Source organism: Marmota monax, unplaced genomic scaffold, assembly GCF_021218885.2.
Source record: "Marmota monax isolate L192 unplaced genomic scaffold, Marmota_monax_Labrador192_F-V1.1 WCK01_AAM20220418_F8-fsc00108, whole genome shotgun sequence".
Classification (NCBI taxonomy): Eukaryota; Metazoa; Chordata; class Mammalia; order Rodentia; family Sciuridae; genus Marmota; species Marmota monax.
This window is the reverse complement of record NW_026694593.1, coordinates 4,957,245-4,983,490: the sequence shown is the minus strand read 5'-3', so window position 1 is coordinate 4,983,490 and position 26,246 is coordinate 4,957,245. Positions and strand designations below refer to the sequence as shown.

Genomic DNA, 26,246 nt, shown 5'->3' with positions numbered 1-26,246 from the left:
AAAACAAGTGAGATATAAGGGAGACAGGAACTTAAGACATAAGAGGATCCAAGAGATCTTTAGGAACCTAACATATCAGTTTTACAGAAGGAGCTAATGTGCAAAAAGATTCAAGAATGAAAATGGCCAGGACAGTGGTATGCCAGTGACTCAGGAGGCCAAGGCAGGAGGATCCCACATTCCAAGCCAGCCTCAGCAACTTAGCAAGACTCTGTCTCTAAATAAAATATAAAAAAGGGGCTGCAGACATGGCTCAGTGGTTAAGCACCCCTGGGTTCAATCCTCAAAGAAAAAAAAAAAAAGGATGATGAGGCTGGCCTTGAACTTGTAATCCTCCTGCCTCAGCCTTCTGAGCTGCTGGGATTATAGGTGTGCACCACCACATCTGGCTCCCCTGTGGCTTTCTAAGGCTCCTGTGAACCCCACCCTGATTCCATACAGTCTGTGAGTTTATGAATCAGTTCTCCCTTATGACTCCATGTGCATGGGTACCTTCTGTTGAACCTGACCTGGTTCAGCCATGTTTAAATCATCCCTCCCTCAATGGTAACCACTTCCTCATCTACTGTTCTTTTTCTACCAACAAATTTTTTTGGAAAGTTTAGAAGACTAACTTAAGTTGCCTTTGATGGATGCTAAGAGATGGGAGTAATGATGCCAGGAGGAATAACATTAGAATCTTTGGGAGAAAAAAAAAAAAGCAACTTAGGTTAGCCAGTACAGAAAACAAACGTAAAGATTAGCCCTAACCATTTTATGAATTATGAACCCCTTTGAGACTAATAAAAGCCATGTAACCCCTCCCCTGAAGAATGCACACATTCAAAGTGTGCATATTATTTCAAGGGGTTCACAGTACATCCAACAGACAAGCAGGTTGAGTTCTTTATGTTACATATAAATTTAAAAAAACTATGGCCTGGGGATATAGCTCAGTGGTAGAGTGCTTGCACAAGATCTTGTGATCAATGCCCGACACCAAATACACACACAACTATTAAATAGCACCAAGCAAATTGTGAAAGAACTCAAAAGCCACACAGGTTCCTTACAGTCCTGCCTGTAACAGGGTACCCCGCTGTATGCCTGTAATCCCAGTTTGGGGAGGCTGAGGTGGGAGGATTGCAAGTTGGTCAGCCTGGGCAATTTCGGGGAAACCCTATATTAAAATAAAAAAGAAGCTTTGTGCAGTTGCAGTACTGTAGCCAATGAAGTTTATCTGAGGTGGGATTACTGCTAACTAGAAGCTTTTCTTAAAATAAAAAAATGGAAGGCGGGGGCTGGGGTTGTGGCTCAGTGGTAGAGCGCAAGGCCCTGGGTTCGATCCTCAGCACCACATAAAGATAAATAAAGTTATTAAAAAAATAAAAAGAAGGGGCTGGGGTTGTGGATCAGAGGTAAAGCGCTCACCTAGCATGTTCGAGGCCCTGGGTTAGAACCTCCTCACCACATATAAATAAATAAAATAAAGATATTGTGTCTAACTACAACTAAATAAATAAATATTAAAAGAAAGAAAGAAAGAAAATGGTTGGGGATATAGTTCAGTTGTAGAGTGTTCCTGGGTTCGATCCCCAGTATCACAGTAAACAAAAAGAACTGGTAGATGCTTTGGAAAGGTATTTATCTGTTAGGATCACAAGGGTTTTTTTTTTTGGTTCGTTTTTGTTGGTGATACTTCTGATCAAACCCAGGGGTGCTCTACCATTGAACCACACACACACACCTTTATTTTTATCTTGAGATAGGGTCTTACGAAGTTGCTGAGACTGAGTTTGAATTTGTGATCCTTCCGCTTCAGCCTCCCAAGTTGCTGGGATTACGGTGTGCACCACTTACTAACACGTTTTTTTTTAGATGTTGATGGACCTTTATTTTATTCATTTATTTATTTGTGGTGCTAAGAATCAAACCCAGTGCTTCGAACATGCTAGGGAAGCACTCTACCACTGAGCCACAACCCCAGACCCAATTTAAGTTTTTAATCAGTACAAAATTTTAAGTCATAAGACACTCAAAAATAAAGCCAGGGATAACACAAGTAGGAAGCCAAGAGAAAAATATCAAGAAAGAGTCTGCACTGTTTTATTGTTCCCATAGAGAATTCATACATAAATGGAATGACAAAAACCTACTTATTAGATTCTAAAAATGAGCTAGGAACCTGAGATGGAACTTGGTAGCAGAGTACAGGCCTAGCATTCATAAGGCGCTAGGTTCAATCCCCAGCAACACCACACATATTTACATACGCGCGTGCGCGCACACACACACACCATGCATGCACAGCAGGTGTTTTCACTGGGAGGTGTGTGAATGAGGTATTCTGGCTTCACATCATTGACAGTGAAGAATTTTGGGTAGTAAAGTAGATCAGGATGGCTATCCTCTGGCATCATACTATGGTGTCATAATGACTGATTCTGTCCACCCCCAAATGATTAGTCCTCAAACTTCCACTGTTCAACATGGAAGCCACCAGCAACATGAAGCTAGTGAACACGCGAAATGTGATAAACCCAAATTGAGACCTATATTTCAAAATCCTATATTCTGATGGAAAAAAAAGAATCCTTATATTAACTTTACCTTTTTAAGAAACTTTACTTAAAATGACTACTAAAAAAAAAAAATCACAATTCTGTACATGGGTTAAATTATATTTCTACTGACAAGGTTACTTCATGGTGATCCCACTTCTCTCACTAAAAACTGTTTAGGAATAGGCCTGTGGCCTAATTATGTCTAAGGGGATATAAAAGAAAAACAATATCCTACTCATATAAAACAGATTCAAGAAAGACAGAGGAAGATGTGGCCCCTTCTGTGTCTAGACAAGTCTATGTCTGGATGTAGTACCCGAGACTAACACAGCCAGAGATAAGAGTTAAGAAGCAGTGAGGCAGTGAATTTCCGGAGCTGAAGCCTACTTTATCTCTAGATCTGTTAAGTAACATATAGATGTCCTTGTTGTTTAATTCATCTTTAGTCAAAATTTTATTTGCAGCAAATGCATTTAGATAATAAACATTTCTGTCTTAATGCTTTTAATCATGATGTTTCAATTAACTAAAAGCTTTTTTCAGTAATTCCCATCTGTCTAAATTCTTCTTATAGAAACCCTACAAGTTTTTGTTGTTTTTTTTTTAAGAGAGAGGGAGAGGGAGAGAGAGAATTTTAATATTTATTTTTTAGTTATCGGCGGACACAACATCTTTGTTTGTATGTGGTGCTGAGGATCGAACCCGGGACGCACGCATGCCAGGCGAGCGCGCCACCGCTTGAGCCACATCCCCAGCCCGAAACCCTACAAGTTTAACCACCACTCTCTGTGAACCCTGACCACAAGATGTTTTTCTTCTCTGAATTATCTCATTTATCCTTCGTATCAAAGAACGCATGTACGCATGTTTATAATATATTGTCTTATAACATTTTCCTATACACCCATAGTATTTGTCTTTTCAACAAAACTGGGAATCCCTTGAAGACATTAGAAATATTCTGAAAATGGGGCTCAAATTCTCAAAAGGTTAACTTACTACAAGTGCATATTCATTTTTTTTTTTTTTTTGAGAGGAGAGAGAGAGAATTTTTTTAATATTTATTTTTCAATTTTTTTTCGGCGGACACAGCATCTTTGTTTGTATGTGGTGCTGAGGATCGAACCCGGGCCGCACACAAGCCAGGCGAGGGCACTACCGCTTGAGCCACATTCCCAGCCCACAAGCGCATATTCTTAAGCAAATGGCTTAATTCCCCTGAGCTCATGTTTAGCCTTGTGTATCCCCTTCTATAAGATGTACAAAGTAGGGCTGAGGTTGTGGCTCAGTGGTAGAGCACTTCCCTAGCATGTGTGAGGCCCTGGGTTTGATTCAGTTGTCCATTGACAACTGAAAAAATACTAAAAGAAAAAAAAAAAAAGATGTACCATGTAGATAACATTCCAGCTTATCATATATTTTACTGAAAACAGTCCTCTTCTTCTTCTTCTTTTTTTTTTTTAACATTTATTTCTCAGTTTTAGGTGGACACAATGTCTTTATGTGGTGCTGAGGATCAAACCCAATGCCTCATGCATACTAGGCGAGCACTCTCCCACTGAGCCACAACCCCAGCCCCCTGAAAAGCCTTAATGGTCAAGGTCTGTAAGTAAGACTTATAAGAAAACAGGGTTAAGTAGGCATGGTGGCACATGCCTGTAATCCCAGCATCTTGGGAGGTTGATGCAGGAGGACTGCAGATTTAAGGCTGGCCTCAGCAAGTTAGTGAGGTCCTGTCTCAAAATAAAATATAAAAATGGACTGAGGAGGTGGTTCAGTGGTTAATCACCCCTGGGTTCAATTCCTGGTACCAAAAAAAAAAGGAAACAGGGTAAGAGAGTAAGTAAAGTTAATAGATAGCTACAAATATGTAAAGTACTTCCTCTACAATGTCACCCACAGGTAAGTACTAGAATTTAAGTTTCCAGACTTACTAGTAGATTCATAGGGACTGTGAACATTTTCCAAGTGGCACTGGAGCTGGAAGGGCGTGGAAAACTGGCGGTAGCAGTGCTGACAGATGGTGTGACCGTCCACCTCACCGTTCTGCTGATCAAGCTCTACGTGGTGCTTCATATGGTTCATGAATCTGCAGCAGAGCACAGGGAGAGCACAAGAGACAAACCAACAGCCTTTGAGAAACACAATGGTAGAATCATGTACAAACATTATCTGCTTTCCTCTCTCAATTTCCCCATCTAGGACAGTCCCAGGTTCAGAAAGATAAGGGGTTCATGAAACTAAAAGCATTCTCTGGGAGGAGATGCACTGGTCTCCCTTACTCTGCCAAAGCTACTTTTATTACAATACCTCTCTTCTACAGCACCAGTTATTAATTTAATAACCCCAGCAAGATTATATCATAGGAACTTTCTCCAATGAGAAGGACTTTAAAATATAAGAAAAATTAAGCAAACTCCCCTCACCCCCAGCTGAGGACCAAACCCAGGGCCTTGTGTGCACCTGTGTGTGCACTGTCATTGAGCTAAATCCCCAACCTCAAATTAATTCATCTTTTTTTGTAAGTTAACCTCCAAAGCTCTTCACACTTACCGAATGTTGTTTTTTAGCCTTTTGGTACAATGTGGGCATCGGAAAGATGTGGCAACCTTAGGGAAGTTTGTGAGTTGGGATACTTTGCCACCGTCCCGTCCATAGTAGAAGTCATCTACTAGCATAATGAGTTTGGTCTGGACAGCATCACCAACATTCTCATTTGGCTCTGGTACTTTGGTAGGTGGTGACAGAGCAGGAATAGGTGTAGACGAGGGTGTGGAAGTAATAGGAGCTGTTTTCTCAGGGGATGGGGGCTTTGCTGCTGATTGGACGCTGGGTTCTGAATCCAGGGACTTTCCTTTCTTCTGGTATTCAACCATTTCTGGGCAACAGTACTAAAAAGAAAGAAGACATCTGATCATCCTCATTATCCAGGTGGCTACAATGTGCTAACTCAACTTCACTAATATTCTCTAATAACAAACTTTTATTGAAATAGGTCTTGCTATGTTGCCCAGTCCGACCTCTTGGGCTGGAGCAATCCTCTTGCCTCAGCCTCCCCACTACAGTTACATGCCTAGCTTAATAGTAAGGGATTATTACTCAGCTTTCATCCTTCAGTTTGCTACAATGTTTCCAGATTTCACTCTTCTTCTAGCGTTATGTCCAGTCATATAGCCCCTGAGCATCATGCCTTATACTTCTCTCTCTGCCTTCTTAGATCCCATAACTACTTACTACTATCATTTGGCTCTGAGCTCCCTGGCAGATGAAGTTCCAACCTTTCAACTGGACTAATATCAAAAAATGAAAAGGTCAGAAAATGGAAACCAAGTAACACACAGCTCCTGGTTCACTCAATGTCATTTACTAGAAAATGAACTGAGGTCAAGAGGATTTGAGATCTTCACCTAAACCTGCAGTTTTGTCTCTGCAGTTTTGAAATCTATCACACTAAAGAAGTAAGGTCACATATGTTCTGATCTATTTGAAGGTCTTTAAATGTATTACATCCCAAAGTACACAGCTCTTCTATAGTGGACCAAAAGACAGAATAACTTTTTAAAAACACAAAGCCGGCTGGGGATGTGGCTCAGCTGGTAGCACACTCGCCGGGCATGCGTGGGGCGCTGGGTTCGATCCTCAGCACCACATAAAAAAAAAAATAATACATGTTGTGTCCACCGAAAACTAAAAAATAAATATTGGGAAATTCTCTCTCTTTAAAAAAATATAAATAAATAAATAGATAAAAAGCCCCTGCTTCACAGTCTCCCCAAATTAGAGGTATACAGCAATAAGCCACTTAGGCTGGATCCTTATCACAGGAGGTATCACTTACACACATGTGACCTCTCAAAGCTTCAGTAACACGGAATTGAGCATTACACCGCGGGCATATTTTCCGTCCACCATCCTGGAGGTCAAACACTGGGATGGAAGAGGTCACTGGAGGTGAGAAGGATTGATAAGGTCAATACACTGATAGTGGGAAGACTAAACACGACCTGAGGGGGCATATCCAAGGATGAATGAGCAAGAAGAGGTACATTCATTGCACTGTTCTTCTAACTCTAGGCCAGGAGCTAAACCAGCCCAACTGACAGTTTCTATTTGGCTTATGAGCTAAGAATATTTTTTATATTGGGGGGAAGTTAGGTAATTTTTTTCTTTTTAAAATGTGGTAAAATATAACAATATTCACCATCTTAACCATTTTCAAGTATACATTTCAGTTGTTATACAATCTCCAGAACTCTTTTCAACTTGCACTACATTCCATACCCATTAAAAATCACTGACCAACAACCACTTTGTCTTCATGAATCTGACTACTCTAGGCACCTCAGTAAATGGAATCATACAGTATTTGTCCTTCTGTGAATGGCTTATTTCACTTAGTATAGTGTCCTCAAGGTTTATCCGTGTTGTATCCATGGGTCAGAACTTCCTTTTTGGAGACAATACCTTTATTTTATTTATTTTTATGTGGTGCTGGGGATCGAACCCAGGGCTGAACACGGGCTAGGTGAGCGCTCTACCGCTGAGCCACAACCCCAGCCCCCAGAACTTCCTTTTTAAGCCTGATAATATACATCATTATACATATATGCACATGTTGTTCATCCATTCATCGCTTGATGGATTTCTGGGTTGTTTTTACCCAATATTATGAATAACACTGCTATGAACATGGGTATAAGTATCTCTTCTAGTTCCTGCTTCCAGTTCTTTTATGTACCCATAAATGGAATTCCCAAAGCAGATGCTGATCCTTTATTTATTTATTTATTTGGGGAATGGGGACTGAACCCAGTGGCACTCTACCACCAAGCTATATACCCAGCGTTTATTTTTTTTTTATTTTGAGATAGGGTCTTGCTGAGTTGCTAAGGCTTGTATAGGACTTATAATCCTTCTGCCTCAGCCTCCCACCTTGCTGAGATTATAGGCAGGTGTCACCACACAAGGCTTCGTAACTTTTTGACAAGCCACTACACACTGTTTCTCATGCTGGCTGCATAATTTTACATTCCTGCCAATAGTGCACAAGAATTCTACCTTTTCCACATTCTCATCAATCAATATATATACTTTTTAATTGCTGGTGAATTGAAATAAAGCCTTACACGTTCAGGGAAAGCCCTTTGCCACTGAGCTACACCCTACTTTCTGATTTCTGATAGTCACTATCATAATGGGTATGAGATGGTATCTCATGATGGCTTTTGTGTCTGTCTCCCCCACTCACTGGGTTTTGAACTCAGGGACAATTAATTACTAAGCCACATCCCAGCACTTTTTGTTTTTTATTTTGAGACAAGGTCTCACTAAGTTAAGGCTGGCCTCAAACTTAGGATTCCCCTGCCTCAGCCACCCAAGTAACTGTATTACATACAGGTGTGAACCATGCGTCTGGCTGACTGTGGTTTTGATTTGTATTTCCCTAAAGATTGGTGATGCTGAGTACCTCTTCATGTGTTTGCTGGCCACTTTATTATTTTCTCTGGGGAAATATTTGTTCAAGTCCTTTCCCATTTTTTTTTTTAATTGGATTGTTTTCTTGTTGTTGAGTTATAGGAATTCTGTTCGTATTCTAGATAGTAACCTCTTTTTTTTTTTTTTGGTACCAGGGATTAAATCCAACAGAAAAACTCAAGCACCTGAGTTATATCCCCAGCCCTTTTTATTCTTTATTTTGAGACTGGGCCTCTCTAAGTTGCTAAGGCTGGCTTTCAACTTGTGATCCTCCTGCCTCACCCTCCTGAGCCACTGGGATTACAAGTATGCACCACTGAACCCTGCTGGACTATAACCTCTTTACAAATAAATAATTTGCAAATATTTTCTCCCATTCTGAAGGTTGCTTTTTCACTGTGTTCTTTGATACACAAAGTTTTAAATTTTGATATAATTCAATTTATCTAGTTTTTTGTTTTCCTGACTGTACTTTTGGTGTCATGCCCAAGAAACAGAAATTGTCATCTAAGTCCAAATTGTGAAGCTTTCCAACTGTTTATTTATTTTTTTTTTTTTGGGGGGGGGCGTGTACTGGGTACAGAATCCAAGAGCACTTTACTACTACCTCCCTAGCCCCTTTTTATCTTGAGATAGCTAAGTTGTTTAGAGGCCAAGTTGCTGCCTGGTCTCAAATTTGTGAGGGCCACCGTACCCAACTTCCAGTTACTTTGTATTTTATTTAGAGACAGGGTCTCCCTGAGTTGCTTAGTGCCTCCCTATTGCTGAGGCTGGCTTTGAACTAGTGATCCTCTTGCGTCAGTCTCCCAATCTTCTGGGATTATAGGCATGCGCCACCACACCAGTCCAATTACATTTTCTTCTAAGAATTTTATAGTTTTAGCTTGTATGTTTAAGTCTTTGAATCACTTAGAATTTATTTTTATATTTGGTATAAAGTAAGAGTGCAATTCCAGTTTTCTCAACGCCACTTATAAAATAGGATTTTTACATTTTTAATGGCTAAAATAAAAGCAAAAGAATTAACCTTTTTGCCACATGACAATCCAAACTTTAGACTGTAGAGCACAGCCATGCTAATTCATTTATGTTATCTGTGGCTGGTTCTGCACAATAGCTCAACTCAGTGGTTACTACAGATACCATATTGCACAAAGCTAAAATATTTTACACTCCTGCTCTAATCCACTGAAACCCTCACAACACTCATATCCTTCCTATTTTAAAACCTCTCTAACAAATTCAAAAAATCTTGTTCAAAACTCCATCTTCTCCCTGAAGCCATCTTTGATTATTTCACCCATCTCCAACCAATCCCCAAAGAACAATTACACACAATCCCTTGTAGCTGATTTAGTTGCACCATTCATAAGTAGCTCTCCCTTTAAAGTTTTTTTTTAATTAGTTACACATGACAGTACAATGATCTTGACATATCGTACATTTGAATCAGATGGAATATAATTTCTCGTTTTTCTGAGTGTACAGGTTGCAGAATTCTTTAAAGTTTTTATAAGAACAAATTATAGCAACTATAGTTTATTTCTCCATTTCAGAATATAGAATTCAGATAAAAGAAATATTTTATTGATGTTTTTGAATGACTGGCTGCTCAAGGTCTCTCAAAGTTATTGTACCTTTCATTGAAGTATCCGGTCCGCTGGTTCTTTGAGCACCATGGGCAGAACTATTGTTGGATACCACCAATGGCCCAGGACTCTGGCCTAGGGAAGGGATGGTGTTGAGGGTATTCACCAATTTGGCTACTTCATTGCTATTTTCACCTGTAACCCCAGGTCGTTTCACAGTGACAAAGCTGGCAATGCTCACTGCAGGTGGAGAGGGGAAGGAAGGAGCTACGTTGACCAAGTGATAATCATCTGTTCTCTGCCCACCACCCATCCTGGTCTGCCATATCCTTTTCTCAAGGCTCACCTAGCTTGGGATTCGAGGTCTGGTTGGACTGGCCTGGAGGCTGAACAGCTAGTTGCCCCAATGAGGTTGGCTGCGTGGCAGTGGGAGTAGTGGAAGTGCTGGGAGTGGACTTGGTCTGCTGCGACTGGGACTGTGGGACGGTGCTTCGAATGGTGAGAGTAGCTGGGATGACGGTGGTGAAGGTGTTGGTGGTGGGCCTCACAGGCATTGTGGAGCCTGGTCTCACTGGGGTCATCTGAGAGAATACTTGTGGGACTCCAACTGTCGGCTTAACAAACTGGGTACCTGGGGCTTTTAAGAGAGACACACAAAAAAAGTACCAAACCTTCATCAATGGGCTCACCTATAAAACATTCTCTTTTCTTTACCAGAAATGCTAGAATGGGAAAAGATAATTTCCCCAAACTGTTCAATGACCATCAGAGGTATACAGATTCTAAAATCTAAGAAATCAATAGGTATCCAAGCTGATGGAAAAAAAATCATTGTAAGTAACCTAAGATTCTCATTAACTCCTCCTCATAAAACACCTTACCATACTACTTTTTTATACCAAGAATACTATAAGTAACTTGACTTTGGTATTAGAAGAGAGCCAGCTTGAGTGTTTAAAGGTTAAAGATAGGCTTGATCCTGGAGAAAGAGATTCTTCTTCCTCAGATTACGAAAGGGGTCTTCTATTCTTTTTTATAACCTCAAATAGAAAAGAGACTATGCCATTCTACTAGGATGTCCCAAAGGAGAATAGCTCCAGGCACGATAGATAATTCCACTGAAAAACGAAATACCAGAATATGATGGGGCAAACTGGTCACACTTATGGCCAAAAAATCCCAGTGGGCTTTGAGAACAAAAACAAAACAAAAAAACCCCAAAACACATTAGGAAGATAAGCTACAGGGGATACCCTTACAATCAAACATTAAGATACTCTTTTTTGGCCTAAACTTAACAAGAAATGTGGGGAGTTGGAGGAAAATATATTTCTCTGTGTGTGTGTGTGTGAGAGAGAGAGACAGAGTGAGTGAGTGTGTGAGTGTGTGTGTGTGTATGTGTGTGTGTGTGTGTGTGCTGGGAATAGAACCTAGAGTCTCAGGTATGCTAAGCATGTACTGTACCACTAAGCTACACACCCCTCTCCCCAAGATTCTTTAAAAAATATTATCTAGTCATTGGTAAATATCCTTGAAAGATATATCATTTGCTTAATTTATGTCTAAAATTGATGCTACAAAATTAAAGTGAAATAAGTTTATAGTCTCATTCATATAAGTGAGCAGAAGTACTTGGAGTACAGAATTTGGGAGTTTGCATTAATAACGTTCCTTCAGGATAACAAACTTATTAGTTGACCAAAATAGTAGTTAACAAAATAAACAAATAGTTACTAAATAAACCCAGTTTTACTACCTCATGAAGGGTGGTGAAAAACAGTAGAAAATTAGGACACCACCCTGGCAAAGGTTAAAAACATTTTTTTAAAAATTGGGCTTAAATCATTAAGACTTTTGTACTTTAACATTTTCTTTGAGTATACCTAGAGTATTTGTAAATGATAAAAACAGATCTTCTAGATGCTGGTTTATTTCAAATGGATAGACATTCTTCCTTACCTGGGACTAATGTAATTGGTCTAACTGTTTGACCTTGCTGCACGTTCAACACAATTCCAACCTGATTCATTGCATTTTGTACAGGCCGAACATTCCTTACAGGAAATCCCTGCATTAAAAAGCAAAATGATCTTTTAACAGGCAGATCTAACACTAACATTGACTGTAGTATGATCTGTATCTTCCTACACTCTTACCTAATGGTTCTCTCTCAAGTTAGAACTTTTAAATGACTGAGATGGAAAAATTTAGAAAATTTTGGCAAATTTTTTAGTGACAAAATAACAAAACTGGATAATAAAAATTGGCACATGAGGCAAAATGAAAACCTGTTTCCTGATTTAACAGGAAAAAACTGTATCTACCAACTAGCCCCTAAACTGCTAAAATTAGCATAGAAGTTAAAAAAAAAAAAAAAAGACAAACACTTTAACAATATTCACTGGAGTAATTCAACATGTAAACAATCCTACAAAATTGTCCCTTAAGTCCACTTTAAAGGCCACAAGCCTCTGACAAATTTTTTTAAGCATTCTTTAAAAAACAAAAACAAAAACTTTGTTTTATTTATTTTTATGTGGTGCTGAGGATTGAACACAGTGCCTCACACGCTGAGTCACAATCTCAGCCCCTCTGACAAATTTATCAGAGAAAATTTTGTTACTCGGAAGCCACAAGCAAAGAGAAGCATTTGTCTTCATATTCCAAATTCAACATAGGCTTTCAAATTCAAATCACCACATTATAAATAAAAAAATAAGCTGTTTTCCTTTTCTTTCAAAGCTCACCAATTTCATTTATAAATCTCCAAAAGTCAATTAACTTACCCACATGAAGAAAAATAGCCTAAGCAAAGGGTAAGGAGCCTTGAGAGCCAAATGATAAAGTGCCTTATCTTAGAGCTTTCCCACTAATTTCTTCCTAGACCTTAATCACATCAATTAATAGACCCCTTCAGGGATATGAAGAAATCACCCAGCCACAATGCTATGCTGGTCTTTCCACAAAAGTGAGCATCAAATTAAGAAATAGTAAATGAGAAATCCTGCTCAAAAAACTTAGTGAGAAATCCAGCACAAAAGACTTAGTGGCCATTACTAATGATGTCAGACCTTAAATTAGACTCCCAAAGGTTCACACAGTCTTTCTCTCCTTGTCTACCAATCACAGAATTCAGAGTCCTACTCACCTGGGTAGTGATGAATATTGGTTGTGAGGCCACAGGGGAACTAGTCACATGGTTGGCATTCTGCATGACCTGGACAGGCCTCAATACTGGTTGGGTAACCATTGTGCCCAGACCTGGTGCTGGATTCTGGGTGAGAATGAGTGGCTGTCCACCTTGCTGGACCAAAGGATTGCCAGCTAAAGGGTAAAAGGCAGAAAAAAAAAGAATATCAGCAACTTTTTTTTTTTTTTTTTTTGGTGCTTGGGTATTTGAACCCAGGGCCTCATGCATGCCAGGCAAGCACTTTACCATTGAGCCATATCCCCAGCCCTAGAAACATTTTTTTAAATATTTATTAATTTATTTTAATGTGGTGCTGAGGATTGAACCCAGTGCCTCACACGTGCGAGGCAAGCACAGTACCACTGACCCACAACCCCAGGCCTCCCAGAAACATTTTTAAACAAACATTGAAGTATTAGGTAAGAAATGGTGTCTCAGACATAAAAGTATCTGACTGCCACTGACCTCAGGTCTCACCAAAAACTTAAGCTTCACCCAAATCTACAACTAACAGAAAAACAAGTAGGTTGGGTGGTTCACTAACATCTCACCCATGTCTTAAATAGGGATAAAGGATACATTAAGTCTTGTATGTGACTATTATATTGACCACACAATCTCCCTACAACAAATCAGCAGAACAAAAGAATTCATGTCTTTTTTCATACTTTTACTGGGTAAAACCCATTTTATAAGAATGCAATTTGTGGCTGGGGTTGTGGCTTAGTGGTAGAGCACTTACCTAGCATGTGTGAGGCACTGGGTTCAATTCTCAGCACCACATATAAATAAATGAATAAAATAAAGGTCCATCAACAACTAAAAAAATATAGTAAAAAAAAAAAAAAGAAAGTAATTTGCTATTAGCTAATCCCCTTAAACTTTTTAAAAGAGAATGTGAACATTAATTCAGTAAGTAGACAAACATCTAAGGAATGACAACCCTTGCTACTGAGTCAAATCTGAGAAATTCCAAAGTCTCTAAACAATCACTGTCTTTTTTTGTCTGTTTATTTTGGCCGTATTGGAAGCTAAGTCTAGAGCCTCACACTGCTGGGCAACAACCATTGTCTTCCATGAGGTATGGGAAAGACAGAAACTGATGTGCTGCCTACTTTCTTTTTCTGTATGTCATCAGAACTGATCAACAGAAGGCCAAGTGAAAAACTAAACTACACCAACTGAAATGATCTAATTTCAAAAGACAATGATTCATTCATGAGTAAATATTAACAAACTGAGCTAATTATTACTGAAATGTCTTCAATTCTTTTTATTTATGAGAAAAGCAATTTTATAAATATGTTTAAGTTCTCTATTTGTATAAAAAATCATTGATACTGTTTCCTGATTTACAAAGGAATATTTAAAACAATACAGAAAGTTTCAGGAAGCTAATATTCCTAAGTCAAAGATTCAAGCAAAAATATTGCCTCAACTTTTTATCCCAAAATTATCAAAATGGGATGGGCCTCTCTGAAATTTATCTTCCACTTGATAGAGTCACTAAAGTTAGCTACAGGGCTAGACCACCGAAGAGTAGGTATACAGGTGACAATTAATGGGCCAACAGTGGCTTGTCCCCATTTTCTCAGAAGTTTAGAGTTCTTCAGTGGACTATTGGGACAGTAGACTAGTGACTATAGGAGTTGACAGACAAAACAAAAAATTCCAACAAGATCTACCTAGGCTAACTTTACTGACAATTTATTAATTGTATGTTTTTTCATTTTAAATGTTTTACTATAGAAAAGTTCAAACATATATAAAAACAGGTACATGGAGGTTCATTATAATGTCCTATCACTTACCTTCAATGATTATCAATTTATGGCAATCTTATTTCATCTATAACTCCTACACTTACCAATTCCCTCATTATTTTCAAACAAGTCCAGATCATATCACCTGCAAATATTTCAATATATATCTCTATGAGATAAGGAAAAAGTGAAAGAATCATACCATTATCAGTCCTAAAAATAAATTCTTTAGTATAAATCCTCAGAATTCATATTTACAATTGTAGTATTTAAAAGAATCGTGTTTGAATCAGATTGCCAAGAGGTTCACAAAGTAAAACTGATGGACATCTCTTAAGTCTATTTTAATCTTCTGGGTTCCCCTCCATTTTTTTTAATATTTATTTTTTAGTTGTAGCTGGACACAACACCTTTGTTTTATTTATTTACTTTTATGTGGTGCTGAGGATCAAACCCAGGGCCTCACATGCGCTAGGCAAGCGCCATACCGCTGAGCCACAACCCCAGCCCATCCCCTCCAGCTCTTTCTATACCACTAAATTAGTGGGTAATCAACTAGACCAAAAAAAAAAAAAAAAAAGTATTTTATACTAATTATTTTAACTACCAGGGCAAAAGAAAATAAATTATCTCTGTATATATACCATTAGTCTAAATATTCATTTAAGGTAATCATTGTCACCATCCCAACTAGATACAGGAAGGGAATGATGCAGTATTTTTACATTTGTGTGAATCAACCAGCATTAGCAAGTCTCTAAACACAAGGCAGGTTCCCACAAAATCTGTACATATCCTACCATTATAAAGAAATGTTAACCCAGCATTTTCTGCATATATTCCCTTCCTGCATCAATGTCATGTTTGAATTTTGGTGGTTTTTTAAACTATATACTAGATCTTAGCCAAAAGGCTAAGAAGCAATATATACTTTTCAAAAAGTACAGTTGGTGTAAACAAAAACATGAGGTTCTAAACACATATTAGGTCCAACAATTCAATGGAAAGCAAGAGCTGGCATGTTAGGTCATGTTAGGTCACACTGGGTAAATTAAAGTACACTTATTTTAGAAACATTTTTACTCGTATTTTAGAAGCTTTTCAAATGATTTCTACAATCTTAAGCCTTTCCTCAAAGAAATTCTGATAATTCAATTGTCTTACAAAATTCTGCTTCTGGAGGATTAAAGTGGCAATCAAAATTTCTAAGGTTTGAAAAGCCTTTAAAATAATTACCCAACCACTTCTCTAAGTCTGCACTCATATGAACTAGGTGCCATGGCCGTGAACTGTCTAAATATAGAAGGAGACTCAGCAGCTTCTTTCATAATACATGCAGTATTACAAATATTAAGGTCTTAATTTTTAAAAATTTCAATCTTTTAAAAAAATTTTAAATACATATTTTTAGTTGTTGATGGACCTTTATTTAATTCATTTATTCATATGTGGTGCTGAAAATCCAACCCAGTGCCTCACACATGCTAGGCAAGTGCTCTACCACTGAGCCACAACCCCAGCCCATTAAGTTGGTCCGTGGGTTGTGGGTTACTGTTAAATTGTTTAATTTCATTCTTTACATTTACTTACATACCCTTAAGCCCAGAAAAAGAGGCTTAAATTCAATAAGAGCTAAAAATTAAGTTATACAGTAAGAATAACATTCAATTTATATCACTCACAGCTTAGAATTAAGCAATAGTTTATTTCAATTCATGTTTCTTTCCTAGGCAAACAAATGCTCAATCAGGATTACAGGATAACTTCTAAATGATGAGTAGTAGATTTTGAAGAACAACAACAACAAAAATAGAAATAATGTTTAAAAACTATACTCCTGAATCTTAACAAAACACACACACACACACACACACAACCTCACTCACACTCACTCACACACACACACACAGCTGTCCCAAATCCCCAGCTTGAGATATAGTGAACACTCATTTAAAGTGTACAATTCTGGGCTGGCACCACGGCGCATGCATGTAATCCCAGTTACTCAGGAGGCTAAAGCAGGAGAATCCCAAGGTGGAGGGCAGCCTGGGCAATTCAGCAAAACACTGACTAAAAGTAAAAATTTTAGCTGCACGCGCCTGTAATCCCAGCAGCTCAGGAGGCTGAGGCAGGAGGATTGCGAGTTCAAAGACAGCCTTAGCAACTTAGCAGGGCCCTAACCAACTCAGTGAGATTCTGTCTCTAAATAAAATACAAAAAGGGCTGGGGATGTGGCTCAGTGGTTAAGCGTCCCTGGGTTCAATCCCTGGTACCAAAAAATAAAAAATTTAAAAAATAATAAATTTAAATGATAAGTAAATTAAAACTTTTTAAAAGGGCTGGGGATGCAGTTCAGTGGGAAAGCACTTGCCTAGCATTTGTGAGGTCCTGGGCTCAACCCTAGTACCACATATAGACAGCAATTCAGTGGACTTTGGTATATACACAGGTTGTGCAATCATCACAACTAGTTAAATTTCAGAACATTTTTTTCACAACAAAAGAAACTCCATATCTATTAGCATTTACCCCTCTTTCTCTTCTCTCCTAGCCCCTGAGAACCCCTTATCTCTTCTCTGTCTCTTTGGATTTGCCTATTCTGAACATTTAATAAGCAAAATCATATAATATGTGATCTTTTGTGCCTGGTTCCCTTCACTAAAGCATAATTTTCTAAGATTCCTCAGCATTTAATTTCTTTTTATCCATTGTATGGATATACCACATTTTGTTTATCCATTTGTCAGTTAATGGACACTCAAATTGTTTTCAGTTTGGGCTACAATACTATAAACAACATTGTTATGAACATTTGTGCACGGAGTTTTTTTTGTGTGTGTGTGAACATGTGTTCTATTCTCTTGGAGACAGCTAGAAATGTTGACTCATGATAACTATATGTTTTAACTTTACTTTTCTTTTCTTTTTAGTTACTGGGAATTGAATTCAAGGGCACTTTACCACTGAACCACATCCCCAGCCCATTTTATTTTTTATTTTGAAGTAGGATTTCACCAAGTTGCCCATGCTAGTCTTGAACTTGGGATTTTCCTGCCTCAGCCTCCCGAGTAGCTGGGAATACAGGCATGTGCCACCAAGACTGGCTACGATCAACTTTTTGAGAAACTGCCAACTGCTTTCCAAAGCAACCACACTATATTGTACATTCTCACCAGCAATTTAGGACAGTTCCAATCTCTCCACATTCTTTATAACATGTTACTGTACATAATAGGTATATATATTTTTAATTACAGCTATCCTAGTGGGTATGAAGTGGTACGCCATTGTGCTTTTATTTGCATTTCCTCAATGACATGATATTTATCATCTTCTTTCAAAGTGGTTACTGGACACTTGCATATTTTTTTTTTTTGGAGAAATGCCAATTCAATGTCCTTTGTCTATATAAAAAATTTTTTATAGATGACCACAATACCTTTATTATTTATTTTTTTTAATGTGGTGCTGAGGATTGAACCCAGTTCCTCACATACAATAGGCGAATTCTCTACTACTGAGCCACAACCCAGCCCCCTTTAACCATTTTTAAACTGCATTATTTGTCTTTTTAGCAGTCATATATATATATAATAGATACACGTCCCTTATTGATATGATTTGCAATTTTTTCTCTCATTTTGAGGGTTATCTTTATTTTCTTCACTGTATCTTTTAAAAGGTCTTCATTTCCATAAAGTCCATGTATCTATTTTCCCCCCCTTTGGTTACTTCTGCTTTTAGTGTCATATTTTGCCTAATCCACAGTCATAAAGATCTATGTCTTAATTTTTTTCAGAGAGTTTTGTACTTCAGTTTCAGCACTTGTTAACCTTTTTGATCCACTTTACTATGGTTTGGTTAAATGTCCTCCAAAGCCAGCCCCAGCAACTTAGTGAGGCTGTAAGCAAATTAGCAGTATCCAGTCTCAAAAGAAAAAAGAAAGGACTGAGATATGATATGGCTCAGTGTTTAAGCTCCCCTGGTATCAAAAAAAAAAAAAAAAAAAAAGACTCATGTCCTAAACTTCATTATACTGTCACAAAATATAAGGTCTAAGCCCATAGTATGGAATCCTTTACCTTTCTTGCACAGATCTGGAGGTCAAGAAATTAGTATTTTAATATAACCACTAAAGAATAAATACAATCTTAAGAGACAAGGAAATACTTTTATGTAGAGAGGGAGCAAGGAAAATAAGAGAAACACGAAATGACAAAAACCAAATGTACAAAGGAATAGTCTTTCTAATAATTATTGGAGGTAGCACTAATAGGAATCAGGAGCCCAACTGGTTTTAAAACTAATTTAAATGGAGGGTGGAGCCTAGGGAAAAAGAAAAGACAACTTTCTAACTTTCTAAAATATCGAATACATGAGGCCAGGCATAGCGGCACACACCTGTATTACCAGCAACTCCTCAGAGGCAGGAAAATCTCAAATTCAAGGCGAACCTTAGCAATTCAGTGAGATTCTCAGCAATTTAGCAAGATCCTATCTCAAAATAATACATAAAAATAGCCGGGAATGGGCTGGGGATGTGGCTCAAGCGGTAACTTGCTCGCCTGGCATGCGAGGGGCGCTGGGTTCGATCCTCAGCACCACATAAAAATAAAGATGTTGTGTCCCCGAAAAATAAATATTAAAAAATTCTCTCTCTTAAAAAAAAAATTCTCTCTCTTTAAAAAAAAAAAAAAGAGCCGGGAATGTACCTCTGTGGCCCATTTCAAAAAAAAAAAATTCTAGCACACTAAAAGTAAAACAATACTGAATTGCCTAAGTTATTCTCCCTTGTTATGTTACTATTATAATACATAAATAATGGACCAGTACACTTAAACTGAAGGCTTAAAAGGGAAATAGGGTTTGTAAGAGGAAATATTTCTTCGTTTACTCTGAAATCTTATCCTTATACTTGCTAGCACTTTGAGATCTGATGAAAAAAGTTACAGAATTGTATTATATGCCCCCAGAAATGCTGGACAAACTGGATAACTTAATTTATGCTTATATATGTACAAAAATTTTCTGGGAGAAAACACTCCTGGTTAACAGTCTAGCTCCATTTGTTTTCTTTTTATCATGAATATAGGTTAACATTTCTAAATACTAGTGGTTTCAATATGGGGAAAGAGCTACTGGTCGGCACTTATTTAGAGCAACCTATGAGGGCAACTTGACAATATCTACCAAATTTAAATGTCTAATCCAACCATCTTACTCCTAAGACTTTTTTTTTCAGTATTTATTGTTTAGTTAGTTATAGGTGGACACAATATTTTATTTTTATGTGGTGCTGAGGATTGAACCCAGTGCCTCATGCATGGTAGGCAAGCACTCTACCTCTGAGCCACAACCCCAACCCAACCCCCTAAGACTTTATACCTGCAGATATGCTTACACAGTGGGCAAATACCTGTAACGTGATATTATGGTTTGGATATGAGGTGTCTCCCAAAAGCTGTTAATGCAGGAATCATCAAAGATGAAATGATCAGATTATGAGAGCTATAACCTAAATCGGTCCACTAGTTTGAAAGCACTAACTGGGTGGTAACTATAGACAGGGAGATATGGCTGGTGGAGGTGGGTCACTGGGGCATGCCCTGGAAGGGTTCATCTGCTGTCATCTGCCCTCTTCCCATCTGCCAAAACTGAGTAGCTTTCTTTTGCCACATCCTTTCATGATGATGTGTTTCACCTAAGGCCCAATGGAGTTGGCTGATCATGGACTGAACTTCTAACACTTTTCTTCTTTTAAGGCGGTCTTGTCTGGTATTTTGGTCACATGAAGGTAAAATTAACTAACACACCTGAGAATGTTTACTATATCACTGTTGTAATCATGAAAACTGGAATGCTATTAAATGTAAGAAAAAAAATAGGAGTATATCCATAAATGGTCATATCAAAAATAATTGTACTATACACTCCTCTAAAAGAAATTTAAACTTTATTCTAGATATAATATCTCTAGAAGGCCAATTTAGAAACAATGTTGATCAAATCATTAAAAAAGCTGCTGAGTGCAGTGGTGCATGCCTAAAATCCCAGAGGCTCAGGAGGCTGAAGCAGAAGGATCTCGGGTTCTAAGCCCACCTCGGCAACAGTGAGGCAGCTAAGCAACTCAGTGAGACCCTGTCTCTAAATGAAATACCAAATAGGGCTGGGGATGTAGCTCAGTGGTCGAATGCCCCTGAGTTCAATCCCCTGTACCTGCCCCCAAACCAAACCAAACCAAAACAAATTAAAAAAAGCTGGGATGGGATGACCTCCGATCCAACAGTATGATTTTTAGCAATGTATTCTCATATTAAGGATGTAAGACAGATATGTTCATTAGAGTTCTTTAAACTGCAATATACCCATTTACAACCTATTGTTAATAATCATCAAGTAATGGGAAACAGTCACCAAAAATGTTATAATTAAGGTGAGAAGATATTCACTACATAGTAAAGGGAAAAAAGCAAGCAAAGAGTAATGTAGAATCTTGTATGATCCTATTTTTTTGTAAAAAGCTCATCACTACATGTAGCATATAAAATTACATGTATGTACAGAGGAAGAATTACAAATTATCATCTCCAGGTGGTGGAATTAAACAACTTTTTTCTTCCTTTTGTTTTTTTTTCCCTTAGTTCTTCTATGATGCACATACTATTCTTGTGGTAAGAAAGTTTTTCATTTCCAAAGAAGATAAAATAATTAAAGTCCACTACAGGAACGCTATGTTTCCATGAAAATGATTATTTTTATTAAGAATCCTGAAATATAACTGGAAAATAATTCATCTTCAAAAACATAAAACACTTCTCAGCAAGGAAAAAGAAACCAATACTATACAGCCCCTCTAATCAATAAAAACATTAAAAATACTACTCGTTTTTGCCATTTCTTTCAGGTGGACAACAATCCTAACCTATCTTCCATACCAAAAGCCAAATAAAGCTGCCAGACAGAATACACAACAACGCTGCCCTGAGAAAATCCTTAATAAAGGAATAGGACTCTTCTAATTTAAAAATAGAAGCAAAATCAACCAAGGAACAGCCCCAGTTCTCTATAATAGGAATGTTGGGTTTATATTTTTTCTCCTAGAAATTATCAGCAGCAACAATCTGCTGGCTTCTGACTTGAAACACCAGTATCAATTCAACACCAACTTAGAAGGAACAGCACCACCTACAGAATCACTTCCGTATCAGTCCTTCTCCAACTAACAGAGCCACACATTGGTATCTAACAGATATAGCTGTCCCTAAGACCTTTCTGTCCTCTTACCCCTCTAGCCCAGGAAGAATTTCCCCATAATCCCACTTACCATTGTTGTTGGCAATTAGTGTGACAAGAGTCTTCTTTGTACTGTCGCTGTTCTGTGCCCCGCTGCTACTAACGGTGGATGTAGAGAGGTGCCCAGCAACAGAAGCATGGGCAGCGATGGGCACTGGAGCCGAGACAGGCTGCTGGCTCACAGAAACTGTGGGGAAGGGGAGGCATAGTCACTTGGAGACAGGGACAGAGGACACTAAAGGATACTGCTCTAATCTTCCCTTTCCATCTCGTCATGGGTCTCTACAATCAAAAAGTTTCCTGTTTCATTCATAAATCCAACATTCATCCTCTAAATTATCCCATAGTCCATTCATTTAGACACAATCCCTTCTTCGTCTCACATGTTCTCATTAATTAAATGAGATAACCGACCCCACTGAACCCAGATGTTAATGTTCTGCTTACATAGCACTAGCAAACCTCTAAGACTCACAGGCTTATCAGCACTACTACTGGTATTCATATCCATTTGTATTAAGCCAACTACAAGACCCTGTAGTGTCCTGTTTCAGCCTAAACCAATGCCAACTTCAGGACGCAAGGCAAGGAAGATAAAAAATAGCAACCGGTACACTTTTTTGGGAGGTGGGGGGAGATGGGGGAGTACTGTCACCCACTTTCTAGAATTCAGGGTAATCTAGAATTGGACCCTGCAATATCACATGTATGAAAGAGAAGCTAACAAACCTAAAATTTGTAAACTGTCCACGAAGGCAGACACAAAGCAATTTCTGCTCAGCTCACAAAGGAAACCAAGTTCAAGTAAAATTAAACAAAACAAACAAAAAACAAAACAAAAAACCCCAAGCCTATGGGAACCTATATTTGACTGGATACATAAATGAGCTCAGACACACACCAGCACTTGACATTCTATTCATTCATCATTTAGTAAGAGGGATATTGATAAACACTGGGTAAGCAGCCTCTCCATGTTTTTAATGAATTAAATATAGTTTTTTCTAGTTTATCGATGAGGAAGCTCAAGTACACACAGGACACAGGCTAGAGCATGGAAAAGAAGGTAGCATCAATGCCACAATGAGGCATCCCCAAATTCTTAAAAATCCTTCTCCACCTTACAATTTCTTAGCCAAAACACCAACTTAATTAATTTAAACAATTTAAGATCAAAAGAGCTTTTGTTACCTGTAGTAGTTTTATCCACTGAATTATAATCCTCAACTACAGAGTCCTCAATGACGTCACTGATTTTCTGCCATGGCTCCAACTCCTCCTCCTCACATTCCATAAACAGGTCGGTGTCCGCCATGCTATAAGAAAGAGTTTAAATGAGACATTGACCTAAGAATTGGAGAAATAGTTATACACAAAATATAGAATCAGAGCTGAGTCATGCAAATACACAGTTTATTTAAAAATCAGTATTTTAGGGCTGGGGATGCAGCTCACTGGCAAAGTGCTTACCTAATATGTGTGAGACCCTGGGTTCAACCCCGGCAATCACAAAATATTTTTTAAAAATTAAAAATAATCAGTATTTTGCTTATCATTATTGTGCATTAATATGTATCTTTTAAAAATGATGTGTTATGAGCAGGGCATAGTGGCGCACACTTGTAATCTCAGCTACTCTGTAGGCTAAGATAGGAGGATTGCAAGTTTGAGGCCTTCTCTCCAAATAAAATTTAAAACAAGGGCTAAGGGTGTTGCTCAGTAGCACAGAACTTGCCTACCAAGTGTGAGGCCCTAAGTTTGACCCCCAGCACCACAATAAATAAATTAAAATAAATTTTTGAACAAAAAAAGAGGGGGACTGGGGATTGTAGCTTAGCTTGATGGTAGAGTACTTGCCTAGTATGCTTGAGTCCCTGGGTTCAGTTGCCACTGGGGTTGTTAAAATGCCATACGGTGACTACGCAGCCTTTTTGGTGCTCCTATAAATTTTATACCTAAGATGAGAGCCTTACTTGTCATACTCTAGTCCCAATACTACTACTACCTTCTAATTCTAGTCTAGGAAATTCTAGAAGGGGCTCCATCATAACTTGAACGTACCTTTAATTTGAAAACACCTTCTATGCTACATGCCTCTTTTAAAAATTAAGCCTACAATTCTGCACTGGAAATAAAAAGCTTCTGTTCTTTTGCTTGCCAATATTAGCTGACTAAGGCTCAGTCTGTCTTAGAATAGGAACAGTATTATTGCTCAATGTTCAAACAAAGCCTTTACTGCAGAGGCTCTTGGCGCCCTTAGTGTCTCAGTAGTTTTTTCACCACATCCACTAGCCAAAAACAAAACTGAACCACCATGTTTATTAAGTCATTAGGTTCATACAACCTGATAGCAGTAGTTTGGGCAATGCCCAACAGATGGCATTGTTTCTCTTGAAAATTTAAAATATTCTGCAATGCCCCACTGAGTTAGTTACTACCAGGTGCAGTTTGGGAAACAGTTTTAATTGGTGAAGTGTTGAACTTGCTTTTAACTGGTCTACAATCTCTCTCTCTTTTTTTTTTTTTAACTTTATTTGTTTATTTTTATGTGGTGCTGAGAATCAAACCCAGGGCCTCACACATTGCCAGGCAAATGCTCTACTACTGAGCCACAACCCCAGCCCCTGGTTAACCTCTTTCTACACCAAATCTTTAATTTTTCATAAGGAAAAAAACAAAACTGAATTCCCCACCACCACTCTATTATTTTGCTATAAAGACACTTGGATACTTATCATACTAGAAGAACAGGAGGAGGAAGCAGAGAAGAAGGAAGAGGGTGGGAAAGAGGAGAGTGGGGAGGAGGGTGTGAAGGAGGAGGGTGTGTAAAGGAATTTTTACTCAATTTAAGGATATTCTTATATCTTCTTCTCAATTGCCAGACAGCCCGGAATGGTAAACATGCCTACAATTCCAGCTACTGAATACTGGGGAGGCTGAGGCAGGAAGAAAGCAAGTTTGAGGCCCGCATCTGCAATTTAGCAAGATCCTATCTCAAAATAAAAAATAAAAAGGGGCTGGGGATGTAGTTTGGTGGTAGAGCATCACTGAGTTCGATCATACATACACACACACATACACAAATAAATAAGATAAAAGTGGATTTAAGAAACTAAAGATCAGCGTACACTGAACACACTGCTACATCAAGAAGAAAATCTGGGCAGGGCATAGTGGTATGTGCCTGCAACTCAGGAGTTTGAGGCAGGAAGATCCCAAGTTCCAGAGTAACCTGGGCAATTTAGAAACCTTGCCTGAAAAAAAAAAAAAAAGATGGGGGAGTGTAGCTCAATGGTAGAGCACTCATGGGTTCAATTCCCAGTGCTGGGGCGGGGAGTCGGGATGGGGGGCTTGGATAAGGGCAATAAATTTGAGACTCACACTGTAACTGGTGAAGGGCAAATTCTTATCATACACGAATGACTCTCCAAATTAAGACCAATGGCCCTTTCTGCCTCCTCCTCCTCTTCCTCTTTAAATTTAACCCAAGGCCTTTCACTTGGCAAACTAAGGTCTCTACCACACTGAGCTACAGGTCCCAAGGCCCTCAGCTACTTTTAATGATATCTAAATTTTTATTAAATACAAAAGTGGTCAATTTTGGAAGCTGGGTATCTTATCAACTCAAAATTAACCTTGAATTAATCTACATCTCTACTTCCCTCCAATCATTTTGAAGCAAGTTTCAAATATATTCAGAAGTATTTTGGTATGTAGCTATAAAAGACAAATAACATGTCTTAGAAACTTGAAAAAAAGAAATTCAAGTTATGTGCAATGGCCCCTGCCTATTACAAGCAGCTACTCAGGAGGGTGAGGCAGAAGGATCTCCAAATTCTAGGATAGCCTCAGTGATCCAAATGCTGGGCAATTTTGTGATACCTTGTCTCAAAATAAAATAGTAAACATAAAGGGCTGGGATGTAGCTTAGTGGTACAAAGCCCATAGGGTTCAATCCCCAGTACCTCAAGTAAATAAATAAAAATAATAAAATTAAAAATGGGCTGGAGTTGTGGCTCAGTTGTAGAGCACTTGCCTGGCATGTGCCCTGGGTCCAATCCTCAGCACCACATATAAGTAAATAAAAGATCCATTGACAACGAAAATTTTTTAAAATTTTTTAAAAAAATCAGTACCATTGTATGCCTAATGTCAAACATCTAGTCTACATTCAAATTTCAAATGCTCTCAAATAGCATACTTTTAAGTTTGTTTGAATTAGAATCCAAATAACATCCACACATTTGCTTATCTTAAGTTTCTTAAATTTCAAGCTATAGGTCATCTTCCTTCATCTTTTTTTTTTTTTCCTTGCAATTTATTTGTTAAAGAACCAGGTCACCTCCTGTAGTTTCCAAAAGTCTGGATACTGTTGATCACATACAAGTGGTAT

The 26,246-nt window shown here is 38.2% G+C and overlaps 1 protein-coding gene across 1 annotated transcript in view; it reads right to left on the bottom strand.

Annotated features, from left to right (window-relative positions):
• Nucleotides 1-26,246, bottom strand: part of Pogz (pogo transposable element derived with ZNF domain) — a 50,286-nt gene that overhangs the window by 12,632 nt on the left and 11,408 nt on the right. The window contains exons 2-10 of the mRNA XM_046421691.2: nucleotides 23,045-23,169; nucleotides 21,885-22,040; nucleotides 12,756-12,931; nucleotides 11,567-11,675; nucleotides 9,954-10,244; nucleotides 9,656-9,874; nucleotides 6,382-6,488; nucleotides 5,097-5,434; nucleotides 4,478-4,632 (exon numbers count right to left, since the gene is read on the bottom strand). Coding sequence (XP_046277647.1) covers nucleotides 4,478-4,632; nucleotides 5,097-5,434; nucleotides 6,382-6,488; nucleotides 9,656-9,874; nucleotides 9,954-10,244; nucleotides 11,567-11,675; nucleotides 12,756-12,931; nucleotides 21,885-22,040; nucleotides 23,045-23,168 — 1,675 coding nt within the window. The 5' untranslated portion in view covers nucleotide 23,169. The remainder of the gene's footprint in view (nucleotides 1-4,477; nucleotides 4,633-5,096; nucleotides 5,435-6,381; nucleotides 6,489-9,655; nucleotides 9,875-9,953; nucleotides 10,245-11,566; nucleotides 11,676-12,755; nucleotides 12,932-21,884; nucleotides 22,041-23,044; nucleotides 23,170-26,246) is intronic.